Source organism: Salminus brasiliensis, chromosome 3, assembly GCF_030463535.1.
Source record: "Salminus brasiliensis chromosome 3, fSalBra1.hap2, whole genome shotgun sequence".
Classification (NCBI taxonomy): domain Eukaryota; kingdom Metazoa; phylum Chordata; class Actinopteri; order Characiformes; family Bryconidae; genus Salminus; species Salminus brasiliensis.
Genome location: NC_132880.1, coordinates 40,491,710 through 40,515,828, shown reverse-complemented (window position 1 = coordinate 40,515,828; position 24,119 = coordinate 40,491,710). Strand labels below are relative to the sequence as shown.

Sequence of the window (24,119 nt, the reverse complement as noted above, 5' to 3'; positions counted from 1 at the left end):
AAGAGACAAACCTATGCTGTATAGCTAAAAACTGTTGGAGCAGCCATCTACAAATGATCATTTTTGTCAATTTATTTACCTATATTACATTCAACAATATAAACTGATGAGCCATAACATTACAACCCTCTCATGCCTTCGAAACAGCTCTGGAGGCATGGAATCCACAAGATTTCTGACATTAGCAAGTTGTGTAAGTTGTGAGGTGGGGCCCCCAACTGTCACTGGTTCTCCAACCTTGGGGCACTTTTGGTAGGTACTGACCACTGCATAACAGAAACACAACACAAGTCCTGGCTGATGTTTTGGAGATGTTCTGACCCACTCCTCATCACAATTTGGCCCTGGTCAAAGTAGCTCAGATTCTTGTGCTTGCTCATATTCCCTGCTTTTAACACATCAACTTCAAGAACTGACTGCTCACTTGCTGCCTAATACATCCACCCCTCGACAGATGCAGATAATCACTGTTCTTCTGTTCTTCTTTTTTAATGTTATGGCTGGTTGGTGTATATACATTAGCTGTGTTAGCCTCATTTAGGATGATCGTAACAATATCTTTTTTTATATTGTTATAATAAGTTTTATGAAGTTATACAGTAAGTAATTCCCTTTTTTCTTTGGTAACAACTGTCAAAGTAAATTGGTAAAAAGGTTCTTCGAGGGCTTTTTAGTAAAGACATTGGTTCCATATAGAACCATGAAATTTACATTTACATTGAAGGCATTTAGCAGATGCTCTTATCCAGAGCGACTTACAAAAGTGCTTTGCTACTTACTCAAGAATATCCTCAGCTAGTCTGAATAGGCTAAAAATTCAAAGAAAGTTTACTACTAAGCACAAGTCAATAAGGTGGCCACATAAGGTGACCATGACAACTCACTTACTAGGATTTTTAAATGGTTCTTTAGTTTGATTAAAGCTTTCTTTGCATTGATGGAAAACCTCTTTTAAGTGGTTCTTTACAGACCCAAAAAGGTTCCACTATCAATTCAAAGACCAAGTCAAGTCAAAGAACCCTTTTCCAGCACTGTATATGAATAAGCCTTTCTTAGCTTAGAGTGTATATGGGGGCACATGGTATTTGTTCCTCTTACCAGGATGAAGAGACCCTCATTGGCGATTTTCTGATGGGTGGGAATGGTGGAGAAGACAGAGAGCACCAGACAGCTGAACACCAGAAGAAAACTGCAACACACAAAGACACACACACACACACACAAAACACACACACAACCACAGACATGAGACCTGGATTCAGATGATCTGGACTGAAATATAAACACAAATATAAAGTTTTAAACTCAGACTCAAACTAGGACTAGAATACACAAGTAATGTTGCTACACTGGTGACAGCATATTTGACAGGTCTGAGAACAGCATGATAACAGTATGAAACTTTATGGAAGAAACAAACAAACAAAAAAAAAACAACAAACTGCACTGAGGCACAAGAGGGATGCAAATGGAACACAAAGAAATGACCCATCAGTGCTGAGGCTGCATGTTGCCTGACTCCAGTACCGACTCCAGTTGACTAGGGCTGTATGCTGGCAGAACATAGTGATATGGTATGTATTTTGATACAGGGCTACAAATTCAATATATTGTGATATACTGCGATACCGTGAGCGAGGTGATTTTTTTTTGGATGATTTTTACAATTCTAAAATCTAATTTTAGTAAATCTAAAATCATAAAATGCAACATCAAGGCCAATAAGTCTCAAGGTCAACACTACTATCTAGTGGTCAGGCTTTAAACACAACACAAAATTAACCACCGTCTGCCACCTAAACTAGTGGTGGGCAATACGTAATTTTTTCGAATTATAAAAAGTGCTGTTATTGTCATATGCAGTATTCTTGTATGACTATATTGTCAATATCGTCAGTACTTAAAGACCACTGAGCGACTGCACATTTCATTACAGAGAGAGTAACTAGTTCTGAGTAAAAATCACTATCATCCTGTATTTAGAAAGCAGTTTTTAAAATCTGCAGCGACTGGTGAATTTTGTCTTAATGACAAAATACTGTGATAATTATCATCAGGACCGTATCGACCATATCGTTGAGCCCTAATGTAACCTATGAAAAATAAATCAATACTCTGTTTTGCAAAACATCTCTACACATGATTGGACAGTGACCTATCATCTAATCCGATGCGCCATACACACATGCTCATAATCACAATTGAGTCAGAATTCTTGACGAACATTCTTGTAAAATACAAGGTTAACCAAAAGACATTAGAACCCTACATCCTGATCAACACTGGCCATAGATATGGGTATCTACTCCACTAAACTCCACCTGTACTCATCCACGGACAACATTTCCATACTGAAGAACTCTTCATGAATTGTTGATGCTGGAGACAGAGTTCAGGTTCAGGATCTTCACATTGATCATATCAAAAATATTAATCTTGCTAACACTAAAAGTGGGATGTTGTGCCCCGCTCTGCTCTACAGTGCAACTACGTTTTGTATTTTACTCCTATAAAAGGCATAAACTAAAACTTTTTTTTTTTTACTTTTAGACACTAAAAATACTATAGGTAGGCTACTAGACAGTAAGGCACCCTTATGTCTTCACCCATGACCCGCTGAACACTGTGGTTTCTGGGGGGAAATTTGTGCAGTGGAGATTCCCAGGCTACCCCAGGTGTTAGCAGCTGAAGTCCCATGAAACAAAGCCTACAGTGTGTTGCATTTGCACCCCAGTGAATGAGGGAGCTTTTGGATGAACTTCACAGCAGCAGCTGGGGTTGATGCCAGATCCCACAATGAGCAGATCATCCTTCTCCTGAGTGGAGCAGCGTCCTCGACTCAGTCATCTGGCAAGCCGGACCACTTCATTCCCTGCTGTTTTAATTCTGGGTTGTGTAATATGACCACACATGGAGAGGGTAAGTGTGGAAGTAATCGCTTAACATACTTGTTTGGAGAAACACAGTGTGATCATTTTCACAGATGTTATAGTCATTAAGGTCAGAAGTCAAGTGAATATGTCTCAACCACAAAGGACATACTGGGACAGAGCCATAAAGTGTACTGGCAGATTTTCTGTGATCTTAAGAGGGAGCAGTGTCACGGTAACACGTTTGCTCATTCATAAATAAGGATTATCTGCGGTTTTACCAGAAGATTTTGGCACTACTACTGCCATTATCCGGCCCTACTGCTCTTTTCCCATATGTGCATGCACCATTAGGAATTCGTAAACCACCCTGGCACACAAAAAAATCAGCATGGATTAAATGAAAATATTTTTTTTTATTGTTTTGGAAAATAAAATAAGACACCCATTTAATTAGTCAATGCTATCTATATAGGAGTTATACACTTAGTTAAATACTATCCAATGAAAGTGCAAAAAACTGGTCACATGACCCCGAGGCAACATTGTCCAATAATGAAATTGCATAAATTGGGCATACTAGGTTGGAATACAAGCAGGGTGTAAAATTAGCATACAATTTACAAGATTTTATGTAACTTAACAACCTTGTTTTGTTCAGCCCTTCAGAATAAAATAATTAAATAAATAAAAATGAAAATCCTGCTCTGCTAGGATTTAAAAGAATTAAAGTTCTCAGTAAAGTCTTCAGGTCAGTGAAGACATGCTGTCTGTGTAGAGCACTGAAACTGCATTTTTTTCTGGATGCTTTTCTCTACTTTCCATCTTGGCTTCTGGATTGGATGGAAATTGTTGTTACATTTAATTTTGTATTGAAACTGTTTGTTTACTCGTCTTTCTTTGTGCAAGTGTTGCTGCATTTTCTAGAACTTGTGGCTCTGATTCTGAGATTTTCTGTTTTGACACTCAGCAGGAGCTGAGCACTACTCATTAACATGCATTAGCTTATTAATGTCTGTTTTAATTGGCCGTTACTATGGTTTTTTCTAGGACCAACATAAAATGAGGTACAAACAATGATTCTGATTTCTTCAGTGAGGAAGGATTTCCAGAGCAGAGCTAAACTTTTCCACTGCCCGTTTTGGACAAAAAAGCAGCAGCTGGTACTGAGAACAGCAGAAATCATATTTAGAGCATGAGTGGGACGTGCTGAGCTAATGGCACAGGCAAAGGCCGAAAAGTTGACACCGAGAAGCAACAAAGAAAGTCAGCAAGATTATTGAGATCATGAGCTTCCTAGTGATCAGTCTTAATAGCACTAGGGAATTTGTTGACGTTAATTACTGTAATTAACAAAAACAACATCCAGTAAGTCAGCTGGGGGAAAGTTCAGTCGTTGGCTGAGAACATACACCTATTATGTAGGGTTGCAGCGGTATCAGTTTTAGGTATACCATGGTATTAATATTGATGGTTGTCTTACCATGTATATGTGCTTGATACCAGTATTTGAGTTTTAAAAAACAATCAATAAATAAAGAAAAAAAATTAGCCGTTTTATCCATAATGAAAATAATCATTAACTAGAAATAGTTCAAAAGAGCATAACTTCTTATTTATATATATTTGAAAAGAGAGACATTTTAAATATACTTTCAATATGTTATTTTAGTATATTAACTATGTAAAAATAACTGCTGTTGTCATGCCTTTAAGGGTGTATAATAATAAGGAATAATAAGAAGAACAACAATAATAGGATGAATTATGAAATATCATATATGGTGATACCTTAAAACCATGATAGTTTCTGAGATGGTTAGCATACAGTCTAAGACTATTGCAAATATACTTATACTTATCTCACCCAGCAGACACCTTCTGGTAAAAAAAATATGCAATGAACTTCAAAGCCTGACTTAACACTTCTGGATGAGTTTTATTTAACTTATTGATTTGCATGATTATATAAGAGACTATTTCTGACAGTGGAAAAAGTCTGATTGCATAAAATTTGTACTATATTAATTTTACATTTGATTCTGTATTGTACTGTTTTATTTGAATTGTAAAAAAAAATAATTACAGAAATAAGTAAATTCAATTTGGATGTTTTGCAAGTAGATCAGAACCCTGTGCATTTACGAAAAAGAAATATAGTACTTAGTCAGCCTTAAAGAATAATACTGACCTTACAAAATGTCTACATAATTAAATGGTTAAGCTACAAACAAGAGTATTTCAGAGTAGTCTGATGTGAAATTTGCCATCCCAGAGAAACCTACCAAGTCAGAATGAATCACAGTGGTGGAACCAGACCTGTGAAGCATTTAATGCCTCTAAAAGCAGCCGCACAGGAAGCTATTACATGAAATAGTTATGAATATATTGCCTGATGCCTGAGACATTGTTTTACGATCACTCTGAGATGAAGTCTTGGCCTAAAACCTTTTTTAAAGCATTCACAACAGAGAATTACATGCACCACGTTTGGAAAATACAAACAAACGTGCAAATGCAAATGCAACCAAATCCTCACAGCAATGCTCCAACATTTACTAGAAAGCTTTCCCTGGACAATGGAGACAGTTACTCCAACAAAAGCAAGATAAACTCCTTTATATACAAATAGCCTTTTAAATAGCCTTGATTTTGGAAAGAGCCGGTGTCCTGATACTTTTATCCATATAGTGTATTTCTCAATATTCACTATATTATTTTAACCTCCCTCTTGCTGGCTGCAATATAACACCATTTTAAACTATTTAAACAACACAAATCAAGAGCATGCCAAGATAAAGTACTGCCTCCACCTGGTTGTGTTAGTTATTCCACAGTGTAATAACTAAATGCCCCTGGAGAAACAATAAAAAAAGTACATACTCCCTATAAACTCAAAAGATTTGGAGATTTTTATCTACAGATTCTTCAGAAACATACAGTAGATGTATATTCCATTTGTTTTGTGCTAATATTTGCCCTTATACTTTGAGTAAAAAATAAAGAAGTGTATTTAATGAACTGTTCCTTTATAAATGTAGTTAGTTAACCACACTTTTGCGTTAATCTTAAATGTTTGCACATTCTTCAATTACTGCAGAATTATTAATGGCCAAAAAGCGAGTGATTATCACACTCTCATGCTTGTAGGGGTAGAGGTGGGTGATATGGTAAAAATATTGTATCACAATATATAAAGGCATTTTTGCGATACACAGTATTTACTATGATACACATGATCCTGTATATGTGGCATCAGATTCTTAAAAGCTACTATTCAAATACTGATTACTGCTGCACTTCATCCAATTAAAGCAGACAATTACACAGTTTGTCATGAAATGTGCAGCTGATCAGTGTTCTTTAGGTACTGACAATATTCCCGACATGCTTAGAAAAGCATATTGTGATTTATCACAATCCGATAAACTATTGTCATACTGCCAACCTCTATATACTAGTATGGACTACAGTCATATAGTATGGTTTTGGATGCAGACTAACTGTATTTTCAAATGTACCCCTGTTTTACCACCACCACCATTACATATGAAAACTCAGAAGACACATTGAGGTTCACTGGTTAATTTGGATAGCAAATAAAATATATAATTCCATTTATATACAATATATTGTGACCCTGATTCCTATCAACACCACTGTAAAGCACACAAAAACACAGAACAGAACATAACCTTTCATAAAAGTAGATTCTTTCAATTCTACTGATCTATGCAGAAATCACAACTGCTGGTTCAAAAGCAGTTGCATGTTTGGGGAAAATTGCAATTCAGCATCCCTGAATGTTGCACGTGTATTTAGGTCACTGTAATGAAATAAATCACACCACACAGTCTGTGACAGCACACTGTCTAATTAACATTGCGTGAAATGTGCAAAATGAGGTAGATGTGGAAAACAAAGGCCTCCAAATGTTTACAGAGCACTAGGCAGAAATAGTTGGGTGACTGTGTCAGAAGATTATGGGGTCATGTGTCAGCCATACACGCATTCTTCCACCGCTCAGCCTGGCTCATTAGTCATTAGCTCCAGACTGATATTAGGTAAAAAGATCCCAGGAAAACAATAGAGGAACTGAGAGCCAAGTTCCAGTGCTCCAGTCCTGAATCAGCAGCAATCAGGCTGGATGAAGAGAGGCCTGTCCAGAAACCTCTCAGATTGCCCCAAATGCCGCCCAGCCAAAAATGATGAACACGGTAAAAGACAGATACATTAGAGCATACAAAGACCATGTGCACTGGGTCACATTTCAGCTGAGCGGCAAGTTTCAGGTCCATCCTGCAAGCCTGTTCCATATTGGGAGAAAAAAAAGTCAATTAGAAAGAAAAACAGAAATTAAATCTTCAAAATCAGCAAAAAGATGCTCCCAAGAGGTCAAAATGGAGCAGTTTCAGAAGTGTCTCTCTGATCCTCTGCAAACAAGAGCACAGCCTGGCTGTTAATCATGTCAATGCATCTGACGTACAGAGAGCACGTAGGAGACAAGAAGTAAGTGTCTTCAGAGTTTGATTGAAAAGCTGAAAAGAACTGACCTAAAGGTGCCTTGGACTGTCATACTGTATTTACTTTGGCATAGTTGAATTATGATTCATACATGGAACTGACATACCATGAACCTCAAACACTGTTTTGTCTTTACCAAAGAGAAGATCAGTAGAGACACAACAGTGTTAGAGGTTCATGGTATGTCAGTAACCACTAAGAAACCTGAAAACAGGAAAGGTGTGGTTACTCTGCAGTTAACAGTTACAGCTAGTGTTGCAAAACTGATCCAGTATCACAACAGAGAGCACTGATACCATCAAGCTTACTGATGCCCAACTTTTTTTTTACATAACATATTTTTAACATATTTGCTTGTATTTTTGTTATTAAACCAAACATTTAAACAACCAATAAAAGCCAGTCATAAATAGTTGTTACCAATAAACAGACATTTAATAGATTTTTGTTTCTAAACTGGTGTTTTTTTCACTGCTCTGAAATGTGAATTTTAAACACCAGTTAAAAAGCTGTTTAGTCGAGCTTAGCCAGTGTATGCTTCCCTACTTGCATGTATTTCTGCATTGTGTCAATTTTTATTTTATTTGATATTTTTCATAGCTTTTTATATGTGCAGTTATTCAATCAGTAAATGCTGTTTTTTAGGATAAGATATAAAAAAGTACAACCTATAAATATCAGGATTTATGGCCATCTATCGAGTATTCAGTCAGAGTTGGTGTCAATACTCTGTATCAGCAGATACTTGAAAATCTGGTATTGGAAAGGAAAAAGTGGTATCGGTGCATTCCTAGTTACAGCAGATACACTATTCACCTATTCACTATTAGACTATTTCATTTAAACAGTAATAATAAACAGCAGTGGTTATATTTATATTATATATTGTTGTCTTTGTTTTGTCATATTTATATCATGTTTTAAACAGATATTTCTTTTTTCTTGTGATACTTAGAAAAAATAGAAACCCTTTATCAATTAGTGTTTCTTTGTTATTTTGACTGAAAACTACAACTGTCTGTCTGTGCTTCATTTCACAGGCAGTATTTGCAAACAGAAAAATAAATACACACATACATACACCAGTGTTGAGACAGTTTTGTGTTGTCTTTTTTCCCAAAAAAATACTGCAAATTCAGCTGTTCTTGCGTTAGAAGTCTCCGCTCGTGAACAATTAATAATCTCCAAAAACTGATCATAGATGCGATGAGAGACACAGGACATTTGTCTAGGTGTGGGATGATGAATAGTTCAAGCTTTTCCATAGTGCTTAGCTGGACACTTCAAACTCTGTGCCACAGGACATCTGCACACAGTGTAAGAGCCTGCCCCTCTGATTCAATCAGAGCGTGATGATGGAGCAAGCATCGGTTACACAGTGGGAGACAGAGAGAGTGAGGAAGACGTGGAAAAAGAGCCACTGATCATTCCGGAGGTGAGGAACAGAAGATCCAGAAGACTGAGGTAAAGAGGTGGTAGATAAGATGAGAGAGAGAGAGAGAGAGAGAGAGAGAGAGAGTGTATGAGAGAGAGAGAGGGAGAGAGAGAAGAGAGAGCACGCAAAGTGTAGAGTGGTGCCAGGCATGATCGATGAGGTGGTAAACAGATGCTGTGAAAGCAACATTGACCTGTATTCTACAGGGAGGTCACATGCACATCATGCACCTGCCTACCATACACACCCGCACACATACACAAACACCACACACACACACACTAACAGTCGAACCATGGATGCCCTTAGTCAAATAGGTAAATCGCACACAGGCTTAAATGAGAGAGAGAAAAAGAAAGAGAATGAGAAAGAGAGAGTGTGTGAGAGAAACCAGAGAGAGAACGAGAGAGAACGAGAGAGGGGGGAGGGAGAGGAGAGAAACAGAGGGAGGTTTTGTCTCAGTAGGCAGAGGAGAGGAGAAAGATGGTAACAGTAGAAAATGCTATGAATAGCACCTGCAGGCCTTAAATAGCGACAGCCAGCAAATTTGTCCAGGTACACACCACAGCGCCTGCCCTGCTAATCCCTTCTGAGCGACGTCTTTGGGGACTGCCAACTTTTCCAAGGGAAGCAAGACTGAAAATGCAAACAGCAAAATTCAGCGCTGTTGCAAAACAGCCACAGAAAGCGACTAAAGGACTTCAGGAGCCCATTAGGAAAAACTAAAGTTTACACATGGTCATTATTCAGGTCAGAAAGGAGTGTAACCAATGTGAATGGACATGATACCGCTTTGTGGAATTCCATCTGAATATTCCTAGAATTCAGATTCAATTCTGGATAAACAACCTCTCTATTAAAGGTGCCATAAATGCATGTATTCAGTATGTAAGTTGTTGTCCGATGTACCAATAGGAAGTCAGTTTTGCTTTTATGGAGAGTCTGTGAAAACATTAATGATGAGCTGCTTTAATTGGCTGATTTTTAACACTACAAAAAGCTCTCAGAACCCAAATACTATAGCATAGTTTTAACACTGTAGCAAAAACACCACTGTAATTATTCTCTTTGTCTTACCTCTTGCTGTGTCCTGTCTAGTTTTAGCCAGCTGAAGAGATTGTAGCTGGTTAGCTTTTAGCCTTGCCCTCTCACTTCCCAGGAATTGTCTTTCTCAAGTCTTATTTCTTAAAAATGAGTCAGTGCCTTCCCTTTCAGATGATGAAGAGAAGAGATGGTAAAAGGTTGGTGTTAGCTTTTAGCCTAGAACCGATCTTTGTTTGCTTCTGCAGCTTTTGCTTCAGAGTTTTAGCTTCAATTCTGCAGATGCTGGTACAGGAAAATCAGCGGCCAATAGGCCTGGTTCCCATTGCAACTCGTATTTCCATAACTAGCGTCCTTTAAGTGCTGAGCACTCGCTGCTCAAGCTGTATGTGGAGTGGAAGCCTAACAATGAAGAACTATCTGTGAAAACAGATCTAAATAAAACAAAAAGCCCAGCAAATAATTAGGGAGAAATCCGTGAAAGTCCTTAGAACTGTTTGCTTGAAGAGACATCATCCATCATTTCGTATTTCAGTTGGCTCAAGTGGCTCTGAGAGGATTCCTAGGCTGCCACTTAAGGGTTGATTCACAGAATGGCCTGATTTATAGAGCCTGGTTTGGCCTGTGATGCCAGAAGATTCCAAGCAGTGGTGTGACAGTTTGACTAAAGCCTTCATAAAACCCAAGTACTCTGGATAACACAGATACACACTCTGAAAGCCTGGGATTTAACAGTGTGAGAGCATGTTTTTAAAGGTCTTAATATACTGACAGAATGAGTGTTCATTTACATTTGCAACCACATACACACACACACACACACACAGAAAAATACAAAACCATGTGAGAATACACACACACAGTGGCCTTCTCAACTTCAGTCCAGCGATCCGGAGTCTCTCACTCACCCCTGCGCGCGGCAACGGTTTGAAAGGGCAGCGTGCACAATCACGGGCTATTGTGGCATGGTGTTGCGGGGCTGATATTTGCTGAGGTGGCTGAGTGGAGCGAGAGAGGGGGGGCTGTAAGTGATGTTAATTGGATGGCGGAAGGTGCTGAGAGGCTTGACATTTTCAGACAATGTCGTTACTGTGCACAGACAATTAGCACCGAGCCCTTACTCAAGCACCACTAGCACCAACCTACACAAACAGGGCGTCACAGGCCCAAACTCACAAACTACCAGAATTCAGTAGTGGTACGCTGTATGTATGCATAGCTGACAAAAACAAGAACAAACTGAACATACAAAAAAAAATCAAAGCCCAGTGCTAGCTGCTGAACGCTGCACTGAAAAACGCACACAAACAACTAAAATATTAGTAATAGGTATAAATGGACTAGACCACACAAGCACCAGCCCCATGCACACATACACACACTTGCTCTCCCCCTCTGCTGCCCATGCTACAGTATTTATGTGCTGACATTTCACCACTCAATGCACTGCTAACCTTACTTTTAAAAAAGCCCAGACCCCTGCAAAATATAATGCTTTTATTTACACGCGGGCGGAAAAAGTGAAGTCAGTGCATCTGGGCTAAGGCTCTGTAAAAGGTGAGAGAGGAGCAGGGGCCAATTTAAGTCATACTCGTTTATAACAACCCCTTTCTCGCTCTCTCTCCCCTCTCCTCGTTCTTCCTCTCCCTCATTACTACTGTACTGGGTGACTAGATGGAAGACAGACATCGAAGCTGCAAGCCCACCTGCTTAGATATTTAATAAAGTCTGCTTTGGAGCGGAGAACAATTTCGCTGACAGTAAGCATATCCTTACTGTTATACACAATGTTAATCTATTGATCATGCTGATCACTTGTGATGCATTTCACTGTCTTCTACTGTTTACATTTTCCTCTCTCTGTTAAAAACCCATATGCAGGGGGCGAATCCCTCTATGCAGTTTTTTGGTTCCTTAAAACACTGATTGGGTCTTTTTACATTTCCTAAAACCCACTAACCCAGTGGTTATCCTCTCACGAAGATTCTGACATTCACCAGTGTTTTCATTTTTGGAATCGCCAACAACAGTGATATCCATCATTATATGGCCTGACTCTTGCACTCCACCACTCACCACTAAATTATGAAATATGAGGAATTTTTCACCACTAAAACCACAGGTGTCATATTCTTTGGAGATACGCAGGGGATGAGGACAGAGTATAAACTATGAAGCTAGTAGGAAACGTGTGATCAGTGAGAGGCGGGTTTGCAATGACACTCATTTCAGAATAATCCATAACAGCTGATATATATAAGATTTTGGTATTGCCTCTTTACTTTCAGGATGACATATTATCCCCCTTTTCCACAGGTTTACACAGTATTCCCTGGGGTAACACTAATTACAGACGCCATAGCTAAATTAGCTGCATCTAAGCAAAAATGACAGGGGTGAGTTTCCCAAAAGCTTCGTCATGGCAAATTAGTGCTTCTGGAAAATCCTGACATTTTTTTCTGCGATATATATTGCGATATCACCAGATTTCGCAAGTAACAAGATGTCAATGATCCAAACATCCACTATTGAAGTAAAATAGATGACATAGATAGACATAGATATAATCTGCTTCTGGTAGAGATGTGAGGGGAAAAATAGCAGTTTCCCTTCTGTACAGCAAAAAACACGATGTGTTTGAGATCATTCGCCTTACGTGACATTCCACGTCCCGCAATGTGACTACTGCGTATGTGCACATTGTGATGGTGAAATGATATACTGTGCAACCCTACAGCAAATACCAAAAACCTCTTTAACTAAAGCAGCATGTGAACGCTATGAGATTAACATATAACCTGACCTATCCGCTTATTTAGGTGGGTTTTGCCTGCAGTGCAGCACACAAAAGCCAGGGGCTGCTAATTCCTGGGGAAGGGATCCACATTATTATCCACATATAGTATTATTAACAAATATATAAAAAATATACATCGTAGCATAAAAAAAAATTATAATTCCTCAAGTAAGCGAATTACAGCTTTTCAGGAAATTCAGGAAACGCTGAACAGACTCCTTCATTTCTCACATGCTTCGTTAGTTGGTTCGTTATTAGCTAAGATTGATGAAAGCTGTTATGAAACCTCTAGATAATTTACCACTTATCTGAATCACATCACTTAAGTATCTAAAGAAGAGTAACAGCCATCACCATCTAGGTTAACCTGCCTTTGTGTGGAACTATACTAGAATAGGTGCCATTAGCTACCTTTACTGACTAAACCGAAGCCAAAGTAGGCCCTAATAAATGAGCTGAAGACCCACACAGACAACCTGCCCCCCTGAAATCACTGCTATGAAACAATTCAGAACCACAATTTAACTGATGTCACTGAAGAGATTTGAGGCATTTGTTCAATAACGAAACTACCACCACCTAACTACTAAAAAGAGTTAATAAATCACTGGGGACAGTCTGTACATGCAGCGACATAAGAGCAGGAATTACAGTAATCATCATCATCATCATCAGTGAGTCACAGATTAATCCAATTAACCCAGCCAGAATCTCGTCTTGTGGATTAGGAGATAAGAACAGACTGGTCTATTGGATTGAACATAGTAAAAGAAAAGAGTGTCTTTAACATTTGATCAGAGCTTAATTGGATCGTTTTTGAAGTCTCTGGGGTAAGAAAAGGGTGGAGGTCGGACACAACTCTGGTGGTCAGCGATTTAAAGCCACTTCTCATGGATAAGCTTGACAAGCAGAATACTTCACATACCAGAGAGCACACATGCAACTGTTGGACTGGGAAAGATTTGAGAGGTAACTCTTGAGTGTTGTGTAATTAACATTAAGCCCACAACACTGCCGTGCTGATCAGGGCAACTGAAAGAAATACTGTACTTTATTCTGTAGCTATAGATTTACTGGCTCCATGTCAAGGCTCCTCTATGTTCTGGCACCCCCATGATCACCACCAACTGGGACTGTACAAAAGAGTAGCAGTAATGTCCCATTAAACAGCAAATATGAGTTGAATATTTCTCTTTATGGTGTCTGGGAAATTTAAATCACTGCTGTTAGTAAAGTATCTTAAACTCAGGAGTAGAGTCTGCCCTTAAGATGAAATCGATCTGCCCTTTGCAGTATTTAAGTACATGGTGGCAAACATATACAAATACCATATAAGTATCATATTCACTCTATTCCTAGAATACACTATTTTCTCACAGGAGTGCATAACCTATTGCTTTTTAGTCTAGTGATGGGGAGGCCACCTGAAGTCCTAGAAGGCTGCAATTCAGCACTCAAAAGCAAATACTATGCTTTGCATTATCATCATTTAAATGATGAGATAATCAGAAGTGTTGGAGCAAGGAAATCACTGAACTGGGCAGGGTCTTGTGCTCCCAAACTGTAGTTGAGTACTCACAGACACACAGAAACACACACACCTTACAATCATTTGCTGTTAGTCATGTTAACCAAGTAGTTCTTCCGTCAACACTAGCAAGTCACCTCTGTTCACATGCACCCCCTACTCCCTATATAGGGACACTTTAAAGGCTGTGGGAAACTAAATGACTCAGTTTTTTTCTAAATAAAGGAGTTTGAAGAAATCTGTAAATATTGTACAAGTTTCACTTCCTCAGTCCATATGTTTGTGGACACGCCTTCTAGTGAATGCACTTAGCTACTTTAAGTTGCATCCATTGCTGACACAGATGTGCATGCAAATGCACGCACACACAGCTTGTATATATACAAATTGAAATATAGTACGGACAGAATCTTGCTTCTTTCTCAAGAGATGACTCAGTGTTGCTACTACTCGAATGTACGACAATTCAGCCTTGTTCTAATATTTAAATTTTAGACACTTCACTGTCCCTCACTGTAGAGGCCCATCATTTCACTCCTTTCATGCATTTTATATAAACACAAAAGAAGCACAGATGTACACCACAAAAACAGCCATCACATTAGCAGTGAGTGAACAGTCAGTTACTGAAGGCGATGTGTTGAAAGCAGAAAAAATAAGTGAACATAAGGATCTGAGCCACTTTGAGAAGAGCCAAATTGTGATGCCTGAAGGTCCGAACATCTCCAAAGCAGCAGGCAGGTCTTGTGGGGTGTTCTCGGTATGCAGTGGTAGTCAGTACCTACCAAAAGTGGTCCAAAAAAGGACAACCAGTGAAAAGGTGACACCCCAATAAACGCCCCACAACAACTTAAAGGACCTAAAGGATCTGCTGCAAACATCCTGGTGCCAGACACCACAGGACACCTTCTGAAATGGTCAGATCTGTTGTGGTGGCACAAGGGAGACCTACTCAATATTAGGTAGATGTTACTATTGTTATGGCTGATTATGTATTTATTATGTTACAGGTAACATCTGCTAACATGGTTCAAAGAATTAAAAGGTTTTCTTGGTAGAAAGTAAGGAGACTGGCAGGCATTAATTCCTGCGCTTTTCCTGCACATTACCATGATAAAAAATCCACCGTCAGTAAAACATGGCATAACTGCCACAGACCCCTATACTACTACTGCATAAAACAGAAAACACAGCTGATTTGATCTCAGTGCTAGTGCCACACTTGAAGTCTGGGTTGCAGTAGTGGTAACCTCTGGCCAGCAGATGGGAACACCTGACTTTTATAGTAGCCCTATTAACACTCTATTCAAGCTGATTGATAAGTGGGTCTGGCAACTCCGAAACATTTAAAGAGGATGTTCAGTGTTATCTTACCACTACTGTTATCATCCACAAGTAATATGACCACTGAGCTACAACTGACCAAGACTTCAAACATGGAACATCTCCAGTCGACATGAAAGACTGCAGCACCTAGTGAGGGTTCAGCTGGGGCACAAGCCTGTCTGTCAGCACTAGTGCAGCTGTTAGCAGACACACCACAGAAAGACTAGGACAGCTACATCACCTTTATACACTTCCCCTGCTATGGGGCTTCAGCCTATAGTGACCATAGAACGTAACTGTACAACTGTAGGTCTGCTAATTTTCACATCCTAACACAACTTTATACATTTAGATATTTGAAACCTACAGGCATAAAATGCTCTTAATGTCCATAGCAAGTTTGCATTTGAGGGAATTTTGGATCATATCGGCCTTGGAATGCACACACAATGTAAAGGGATGAAGGATGCTTTTTAAATGGTGTAATAAATTTATATTGAAAGAAACAGCACATACAGTGGCATGCAAATGTATGGGCACCCCTGGTCAAATGACACTATATCTCCAAATGTTTGTGGACGCCCCTTCTAACGAATGCTAGGTATGAAAGCTAGGTTGGACGCACTGCTGACACAGAGGTCCAAATGCACACACACACACTGTCTAGTACCTGTAAAGAAGTACTGCCAATAAAATATGACTCTCTGGAGAAGATAAACATGAACCTATTGACACAGTGCCTAATGCTAGGTATGGGATAGAGGGCTATAACGCCCCCCAGCATTGAGCTGTGGAGCAGTGAAACTGTGTTCTCTGGAATGATGGTTGATGCTTCATCCAATACTTTTGGGATGAGTTAGGGAATTGGGGATGAGGTGTGGTGGTGATCATCCAACATCCATTTTATTTCCATCTTTTAGTTTGGGCACCATGCATGTTTAGTACTTTCTAATACCCTCTCTGGCAAGTACACTTATTGTAGCCAGTTTAGAGTCTTTCGATTCTTGTTCTTCCTCATAAAAGGCTTCTAGTTCTGTGAGATTCTTGGGCCGTCTTGCTGCACTGATTTTCAATGTTGTTTAGGTCGGGGGACTGTGCGGGCCATGGCAAAACCTTCAGCATGCGCTTCTTAAGGCAGCCCATTCTGGATTTTTTACAACAGTCCGTCTTCAGCTGTTTGCAGACAATGTCATGTTTGCTTCCAGAATTCGCTGGTATTTGGCTTTCCTAATGGTAACTGTGAACAAGCCATAGCACTAAAAAGCTAAACTAAGGTCTGAAAGCTCAAACATCTTCATGGTGATCCTTTCCTCTTTGTCCTCTAAAATTGTACAAAATACTAGATGAAGAACTATTTAACACTTTGCTGTTAACATCAGTTATAGACAGTACACACAAAGAATTCCCTTAAAGACTGTTGAACGTGGAGCCAAACTGGTGGAGCCCAGACTAATAAAGATGTACTGTAACACTCCAGGCTAGAGTAAGACATGGTTTCTAGACTTCAGTTTTATAGTTTGAAATTGCCCACCCACTTTCAAAGCTTCAGAGACAGGCAAAGACTCGGGTTGGTTGTGAGGTCTCATCGAACACCAAGGTTTTTAAAGAAACAGAGCGGAGATAAAAATCAACCATGTTCCTCAATGCAATTAGAGAACTTTAGGAATTCATCAAAACACTCATTTGAATTAAGGTTCCTAGAAAATCTTTATGCTACCATATGTAGATCTACTCTTAGAACTACTCTGTGAAATATGAATAGTTTCTTGAAGAATCTCTAGGTTACTAGAAATTATGATCAGATCTTCGTACATTCTGGAAGGTCCAGATTCACTGTTTCCAAATAGAATAGAAATATTTGCCATGTTTTGTAATATATACCAATAGACCCACACATAGTATGAGTTATCTTATCCTTAGCTAAGAAGAGCTATAATGTCTCTGATCCAGTAAGTGTGGGGAGGGAGAATTCTGTTTTGTCCAATTTAGCAGAATCGTGACTAGTCTTCTAGCAATCAGTGTCGCAAAGACTACAAATCTGATGTCAGGACAGAAAAATGTAATTCTGTAATCTAGTAGTACAGTGAATATTGCCCTGAATGGACATGCATTCATGGGCTGACCTAGAACCGCTGACATATCCAAAATATATATAATGAGGAACAAGACCAAAACAGCAGCTCTGCTGAAGTGAGATGGGCTGTTTTAAAATGTATTTGCTAAAATAAAGTTCTATTTCAGGCAGTAAATAAATATGTAAATAAGTGAGTAAAAGCATATTTGTATTCATTCTTTAGTGTATTCAGGTTACATTGTATAGAAATATGGTTTATTTTGGAGCTCACATAGGCTGTGTTTAGACCAGGTTGCTGGAGCTCCAGCATCCATTCCTTGATATTGCCTGCTAGCCATGTGGATTCAAAAGCTAGTGAGCTCTGCCATCATATTTACTGAGGCCAGAGGTCATGTCTACTGTGGTGTGGGGTTAAAACACAACTGAAATTTCCTCTCAATCAAAATCTGAGAGCTACACAGTAGACAAAAGGGCACCAGGCCTAGCACAAAGGCATCCAGGGGAAGTATGACTGATTCAGGAAGAGAGAAGCAGTCAGAACTTGTATCATCTATGTAGAGAAAAGCCTGGAGGAAAGGAATGATGGAGAGGGTTTTTGGAACCTGCTGGACCACACTTGTGCAAGGGCATTGAGCTCTAGTGATGTGTCGATCTCATAAATTGAAAACCAAATAGGGCAATGAGTCAACCGCCAACAAGCAAACATATCTATGTTTGCTCTGCAAAAGACCTCTAAATGCACTTGACCACTCAATGGTGGGCTCCCATCCTCACACAGGGACTCTCAATGATACCGGCCACCTATCTGCCCAGGAGAGGATGCAGACTATTATCTCTAATAATATCAGGGTCTGTTGATGTTAGACAGCAGGAGTATGATCCATGAGAACTTGAGCACCTTGAATGCATGAGAGAAAATGTGATGGTTCAAGAAATACTTGATGCCAAAAGTCCTTTTACACACTGTTCCCCTAGTCCAACAGGAACGTGCCTGATGTTCTGCATGCAATGTGTCCAGCAAATGCCTGGGCTGCGCTTCAGGACAACTGGCCTGATTTTGAGGCTGATTCACCTGTCCCAACAATCGTGGAATGGCATGGCTAAAAATGATTGTACTAGCAGTAGAAACCTTCTATCAAATAAAAGGAGACCCTATTATCTCACCAAATCTAAGGAGCTCCTCCACTGCAGGAACATTGGAAGTGATAGTTTTACACTGGGCCACTGGGGCTAAGAGGCCCAAATGATGGTGTGTCAGAATTGCTGCTGAATAAACAGCCCTAGAGGAAGAACACTGAAGACAAGGCATCAGCTCTTTGAAATCAGCACAATCTTTGCAAGTTGCCAAAATTGTCCTGAATCACTTCCCTGAACACACCCTTAGGATCAACCACAGCAAAGCACAGCTTGCACCCAAGGGCATTGGCTACTATGAATCAAACCCCACACCATCCCCTAAAATATTAGCTAGCTTTAAGCAGATTGCACTTTAGCTAAGGCACTAAAAACAGTGTGTGCACCGATTTGGAAATACAATAAACAGATAATAAATAACTCTTTTATCAAACTTAAGTAACATTTAGTCATTATGCCGAAATGAGACGACAAAACAATTTACGTTAAGGTAAACACTGAAAAGTATGAGCTTAACAAGACTGAGACAGGACTAACATTAACGTTAGACAGTGATGATGTGTCCCAAACTACACACTTTGGACAGCAGAGTCAGTAACTCCGACAAAAGCAAGATAAAATATTTTAATACCCTTGACGAAACAATGACTGAGCCGGGTGTCCTATTACTTTTGTCTATAAAGTGTAAGTTCAAGCAAACTTTCAGGGAAGAAATTAGCATTAGGATAGTAAAGTGAGTACATTTACTTTGCCCAATGCCTACTTTGGAACGGCATTGCCCTGCAAAAGGTACGCCAGGAATCTATTGTTCAGAGCAATTCTAGATAATCAAAGATATGCAGCTTAACCACACAGGTAGCAGTCTCCTCCAAGTGTGTTCAGCAACAAAATAATGTGTTAGCTAGTTTCAACTGCCTCAGAGGAAGCATTTACCAACTGAGGGTGGTAGCATAGTGCAATGGGGGTGGCATAGCGAGAGGTAAATTAGCCATAATTAAATTAAAAAAAAGAAAAGTTAAAAATGGGTAAAAATCCAAAAACAACAAGCGAGAGAAAATATTAGCCTTTCCCTTGATGTACACACACTCACACACACACAGGTCGGTGGCTTTATGGCTTGATGAGATGCAGAGCTTTGCACAGCGCAAAATCGTCATGTGCTTTAATGGAGAATGAGCTGATGATGTGGTATTTATGGTGCAATCAGGCTGACCTTTAGGCAGAGCTTACTCTCTCTATTCTCTCATAATGGAAACTATTAACACTGAGTTAGTGCAGAGTCAGAGAATTGGGTCCTGGCGAGGGAACGCAGAGATAAGGTTCTGTAGGAATACATAGTAGGATTGCATTTCACTATCATACCAAAATTAGTTAAGTCATCAAAACTAGTGAAATGAAAGATGAGTGTGAGCCTGACCAAATTTTTCTAAAGCCAGCTGCGTGTTTTGCATTTTTTTCTTCTGATACAGTCAGCATATATCTAGTAGAAAGAAGCAGGGCACTCGGGCTGACCCCTAAAAGTAGACGGGTTGAATCATTTGTCTGAGACCAATTGTTTGCTTGAGATTCTTCAAGACCAGCAGTGTTTGATGTTTGTGTTTAGATAAGATGCACTATGCACGAATATCTAATAATGCATTATTATTATTAGACTCCAAACTCTTTTATTTACCTTCTGAAAACATCCTCACTTCTGCCAGGTGGGCATTAATGTCTGTTAACAGCGTCTTGAGGACACCAGATGGCACTCTGAATATCGTGGTTACAACTAGGAACTGGAATTGGATTGGGATTAAAATACAGCTCTTAAAATTAAATTAAAATACAGCTCTGGGCATGTATGCTTACTATCACTAGTGTGTGAGCGTGTGTGTGAATATGGTTGTCTCATTATTCCCATATGCTAGCTCTACATTATATGTCGACAATTCAAATCTTGCATCAAAACATCCTGAATTTTAAATGCTTATCAAATATGTTATGGTCAAATATGGTCAAAATCATCAACTCGTGCAAATATATTGGCATAGATTAGCTTGTCTACGTGAAAAAAAGGAATAAGCCAATAAGCCAGGGTTCAGTCTTACAAGGCCTACAGGGCAGCGAATACACATTTGTTTTTTGAGCAAAATGAATAATATTTTGTTTTCAGCAAAGTCTGTTTCAGCAATAAAATAAATGAATGCAAATGTAACGGGAAGTCTGGTGAGTTTAAAAAAAAAGGGGAGCTAAGTTGTAACACCATATTACTAAAAGCCACTGTGTGGAGGCTGTACCTCCTGTGAGTTATTTACATGCTTCAAAATGATAGCACAGCACCACTACAGCCCTAAATAATGTAGGAGTAAATTAAGCAACTTCTATACACAGCTCTACTAAAAAATAATTATACTAATGTACCACAACCAAAAGCACATTCTACTTGACACCTGTATTAAAACCCTGTATTAGCTTGTGTCCTGCTCTCCTCTACATTCAGTACATTCAGTACACACATGTAAAGAATGGGGTTTCAAATTTCAGTAACTGTGTTCCAGCCCTTAAATACAGTAGAGGGGCACATGAAGAACAGGGCTGTGCAATTTTAATGAGCAATTAGGCTGAAGTCTAATTTCACCATTTCTTCTTATTTATTAGGGCAAAGTGTATTATCTGAGCACTACAGCTCAAAAACAGCACTGCAGCCTTTCAAAAACAGAGAGATTACATCAGCCAGGTTCAACACACACAAAAGCCAGACTCATGAGTGAGGAGCGGGGAAGCCGACCCTTATAAATACGGCTCTATATTATGAATTTGTTTTAGTGCTGTCTCCATGGTGAGGTTTCCCCACATGTTTATAAAAGCTGCCATTATAAATTAAAGCGGTCTTAACAACACTTAAGCCAGGCCTTACATGAGACTGCAGACTACCAGCAACAAGCAGGTGGTAGAGAGAGAGAGAAAGAGAGAGAGAGAGAGAGAGAGAGAGAGAGAGAGAGAGAGATGGGGGTACATACTGGTAGTCCCCAGGTCTGAGTGGAGGATTTGACAGGGGTTCCATATTTGTCAGTGATCTGCTTCTGTGGTTTCTGCTTCTGTGGCTACCATTTTTTTACTACCATACGAATAAAGTATTGAAAGGTGGAGGGTGCACCCTTAAAAAAGTAGGTTCTTCTAAAGGCAATGCTTCTTTTCAAATCATAAAAAGTAAAAAAAACTGTTTGAATGCCCTTTTCTAAATAAACGGTATTTCCTCTATTTTGGAACCATGCCAAAGTTTGGGCACCCCAGCAGATTTCAGCTTCTTTAGACAACTTTTAACTATGTCTCAAATCTTAATTTGCTTACCACACACAATCAGCAGTAGGAAAAGTGAAGTGATAAATATTCGCAAACCTTGCCCCGACATTTAGCAGCCCTGGACTCCTCTAAGCAACTGTCTAGCATTCTGACAATTACAATAACTGATGCCCACAATGCAGGAGAAGGAGAAGTTTACAGGAGCAGTGGAGGTCAAGTTGAGGTCTGAACGACTAAGAAAACGTTCTGAGAGAACTGCTAAGGCAAATATAATCCACTGTTTTATTGCAAAAGACCACCAGGAACATGTTGCAGACTCTGGAGTGGCGATGAACAGTTCTGCACAAATATGACGTTCACGGAAGAGTCATCAGAAGAAATCCTTTTCTGCGTCCTCACCACAAACCTCAGCATTAAGCAGTTTTGAAAGAAACATATTAAGCCTCAACCATTACATGAAAATAACACCTCATGCTTTGGACTTTGTGTTGCAGCCAGTGGCACAGAGAACATTTTACAGGTGAAGGAAAAAATTACTTTAATTAAATATCAAATAAATTCTGGCAGCAAACATCACATCATCTGTAAAGAATCTGAAGATGAAAAGAGGATGGCTTCTACACCTCCACAATGGGAAACCTCAAGAGGCTCAAGCTGAAGGGTTTGCAATGGCCCTCACAGTTCTTAATGGCTTAATCTCACAAAACTAGAAGCCTTTTACACGGAGGAATGGGCAAAATTGCCCCAAATCAAGAACTGACTTAGACGCTGCGAAAAAGTGTTTACAAGCTGTGAGACTTACCAAACGGGGTATTTTATAACCTTTATTTACAAAAGCCAGAACATTAGCACTACCTACCCTGTGCCACCAAAACAGATCCGACCATTTGAGGCATGGACTCAGAAAGCATCTTGTGGTATCTGGCACCAAGGCGTTAGCAGCAGATCCTTTAAGTTCTGTACGCTGTGAGGTTAGGTGCCCATGACCCTGTCGCCTTTTTAGCGGTCGACCTTTCTTGGACCACTTTGGGTTGGTACTCAGCACTGCATACCAGAAAAACTGCCTGATGTTCTGGAGAAGTTCTGACCCAGACATCTAGCCAACACAGTTTGGCTCTTGTCAAAGTGGCTCAGATCCTTAAGCTTGACCTTCATCTAAGCACTGACTGTTCATATGCTGCCTAATATATCCACCCCTTGACAGATACCACTGTAGATGAATAAAATCAATGTTTTTCATTTCACCTGTCAGTGGTGCTAATATTATGGCTGCTGGGTGTACATTCCACACAATGTTTTAAGGTCAATTTATGTGAATTGTCCTGTGGATTCAATGGCAATACATTGACTGCACTGTGCAGTCAGGATGAAACAGAGGTCAAAAACGCTGAATAGCAAGCTGGCATGAGCGCACAAATAAAAACACACACATACACAGACACACACATATACCTTTGACAGTTGTGAACACGAAAATGGTCCCTGGCGTACTCATGTAAACAGAATTTAATACTGACGAACACGGCATGGCCCCCAACCTTTCAGTGACGCTTAAACGCATCCTGTAATCCTAATGAATTTCCCGGTAACAAGAGAGCTTTACTGTCAATGATCCTCTGAAAAAACTGATCGCCGTCATCATCATCATCATCATCATAATCATCGTCATCATAGTACGTTCATTACAATGGAATGACTTCCCTTTGACTTGGAGTTAGTTAAGGTGAGGGTACCAAAACATGAACTCGATCTGCTGTAAGACCACAATGTCTGTACATTTAGACCAGCCAGGCTGTAGATGTTTCTGTGTGATGGGCTAATCAGAAATGAATGCCAGAAATATGACTTAGGCACATTTATTTGAGGAAAATGCACCACTGAGCAGTATTTTTAATTGTGTGTTTTTTATTTTGCTTCATTTGCTTACAGCTCTGCTGATGAAGTGCCTTGGGGGGGTGGCAGGGCAGGGCAGGGCAGTGGTCCGGCTTTGGCTGCGAAACCTTCCCCAGGGCAACCTGATGGCTTCATCCACTTAAAATAAACTTCGCAAAGTCACAGCGCTTTTGCCCAGCTGAGCTGGTCTGCGGCAGCGCTAGTCAAAAATAGCC

The 24,119-nt window shown here is 39.6% G+C and overlaps 1 protein-coding gene across 2 annotated transcripts in view; it reads right to left on the bottom strand.

The window, feature by feature from the left end:
* Positions 1 to 24,119, bottom strand: part of LOC140552140 (potassium voltage-gated channel subfamily KQT member 4) — a 72,974-nt gene that overhangs the window by 26,891 nt on the left and 21,964 nt on the right. For both annotated transcript variants that reach the window (XM_072676158.1, XM_072676157.1), the window contains exon 2: positions 1,099 to 1,189. In XM_072676158.1, the coding sequence (XP_072532259.1) occupies positions 1,099 to 1,189 (91 nt within the window). The remainder of the gene's footprint in view (positions 1 to 1,098; positions 1,190 to 24,119) is intronic.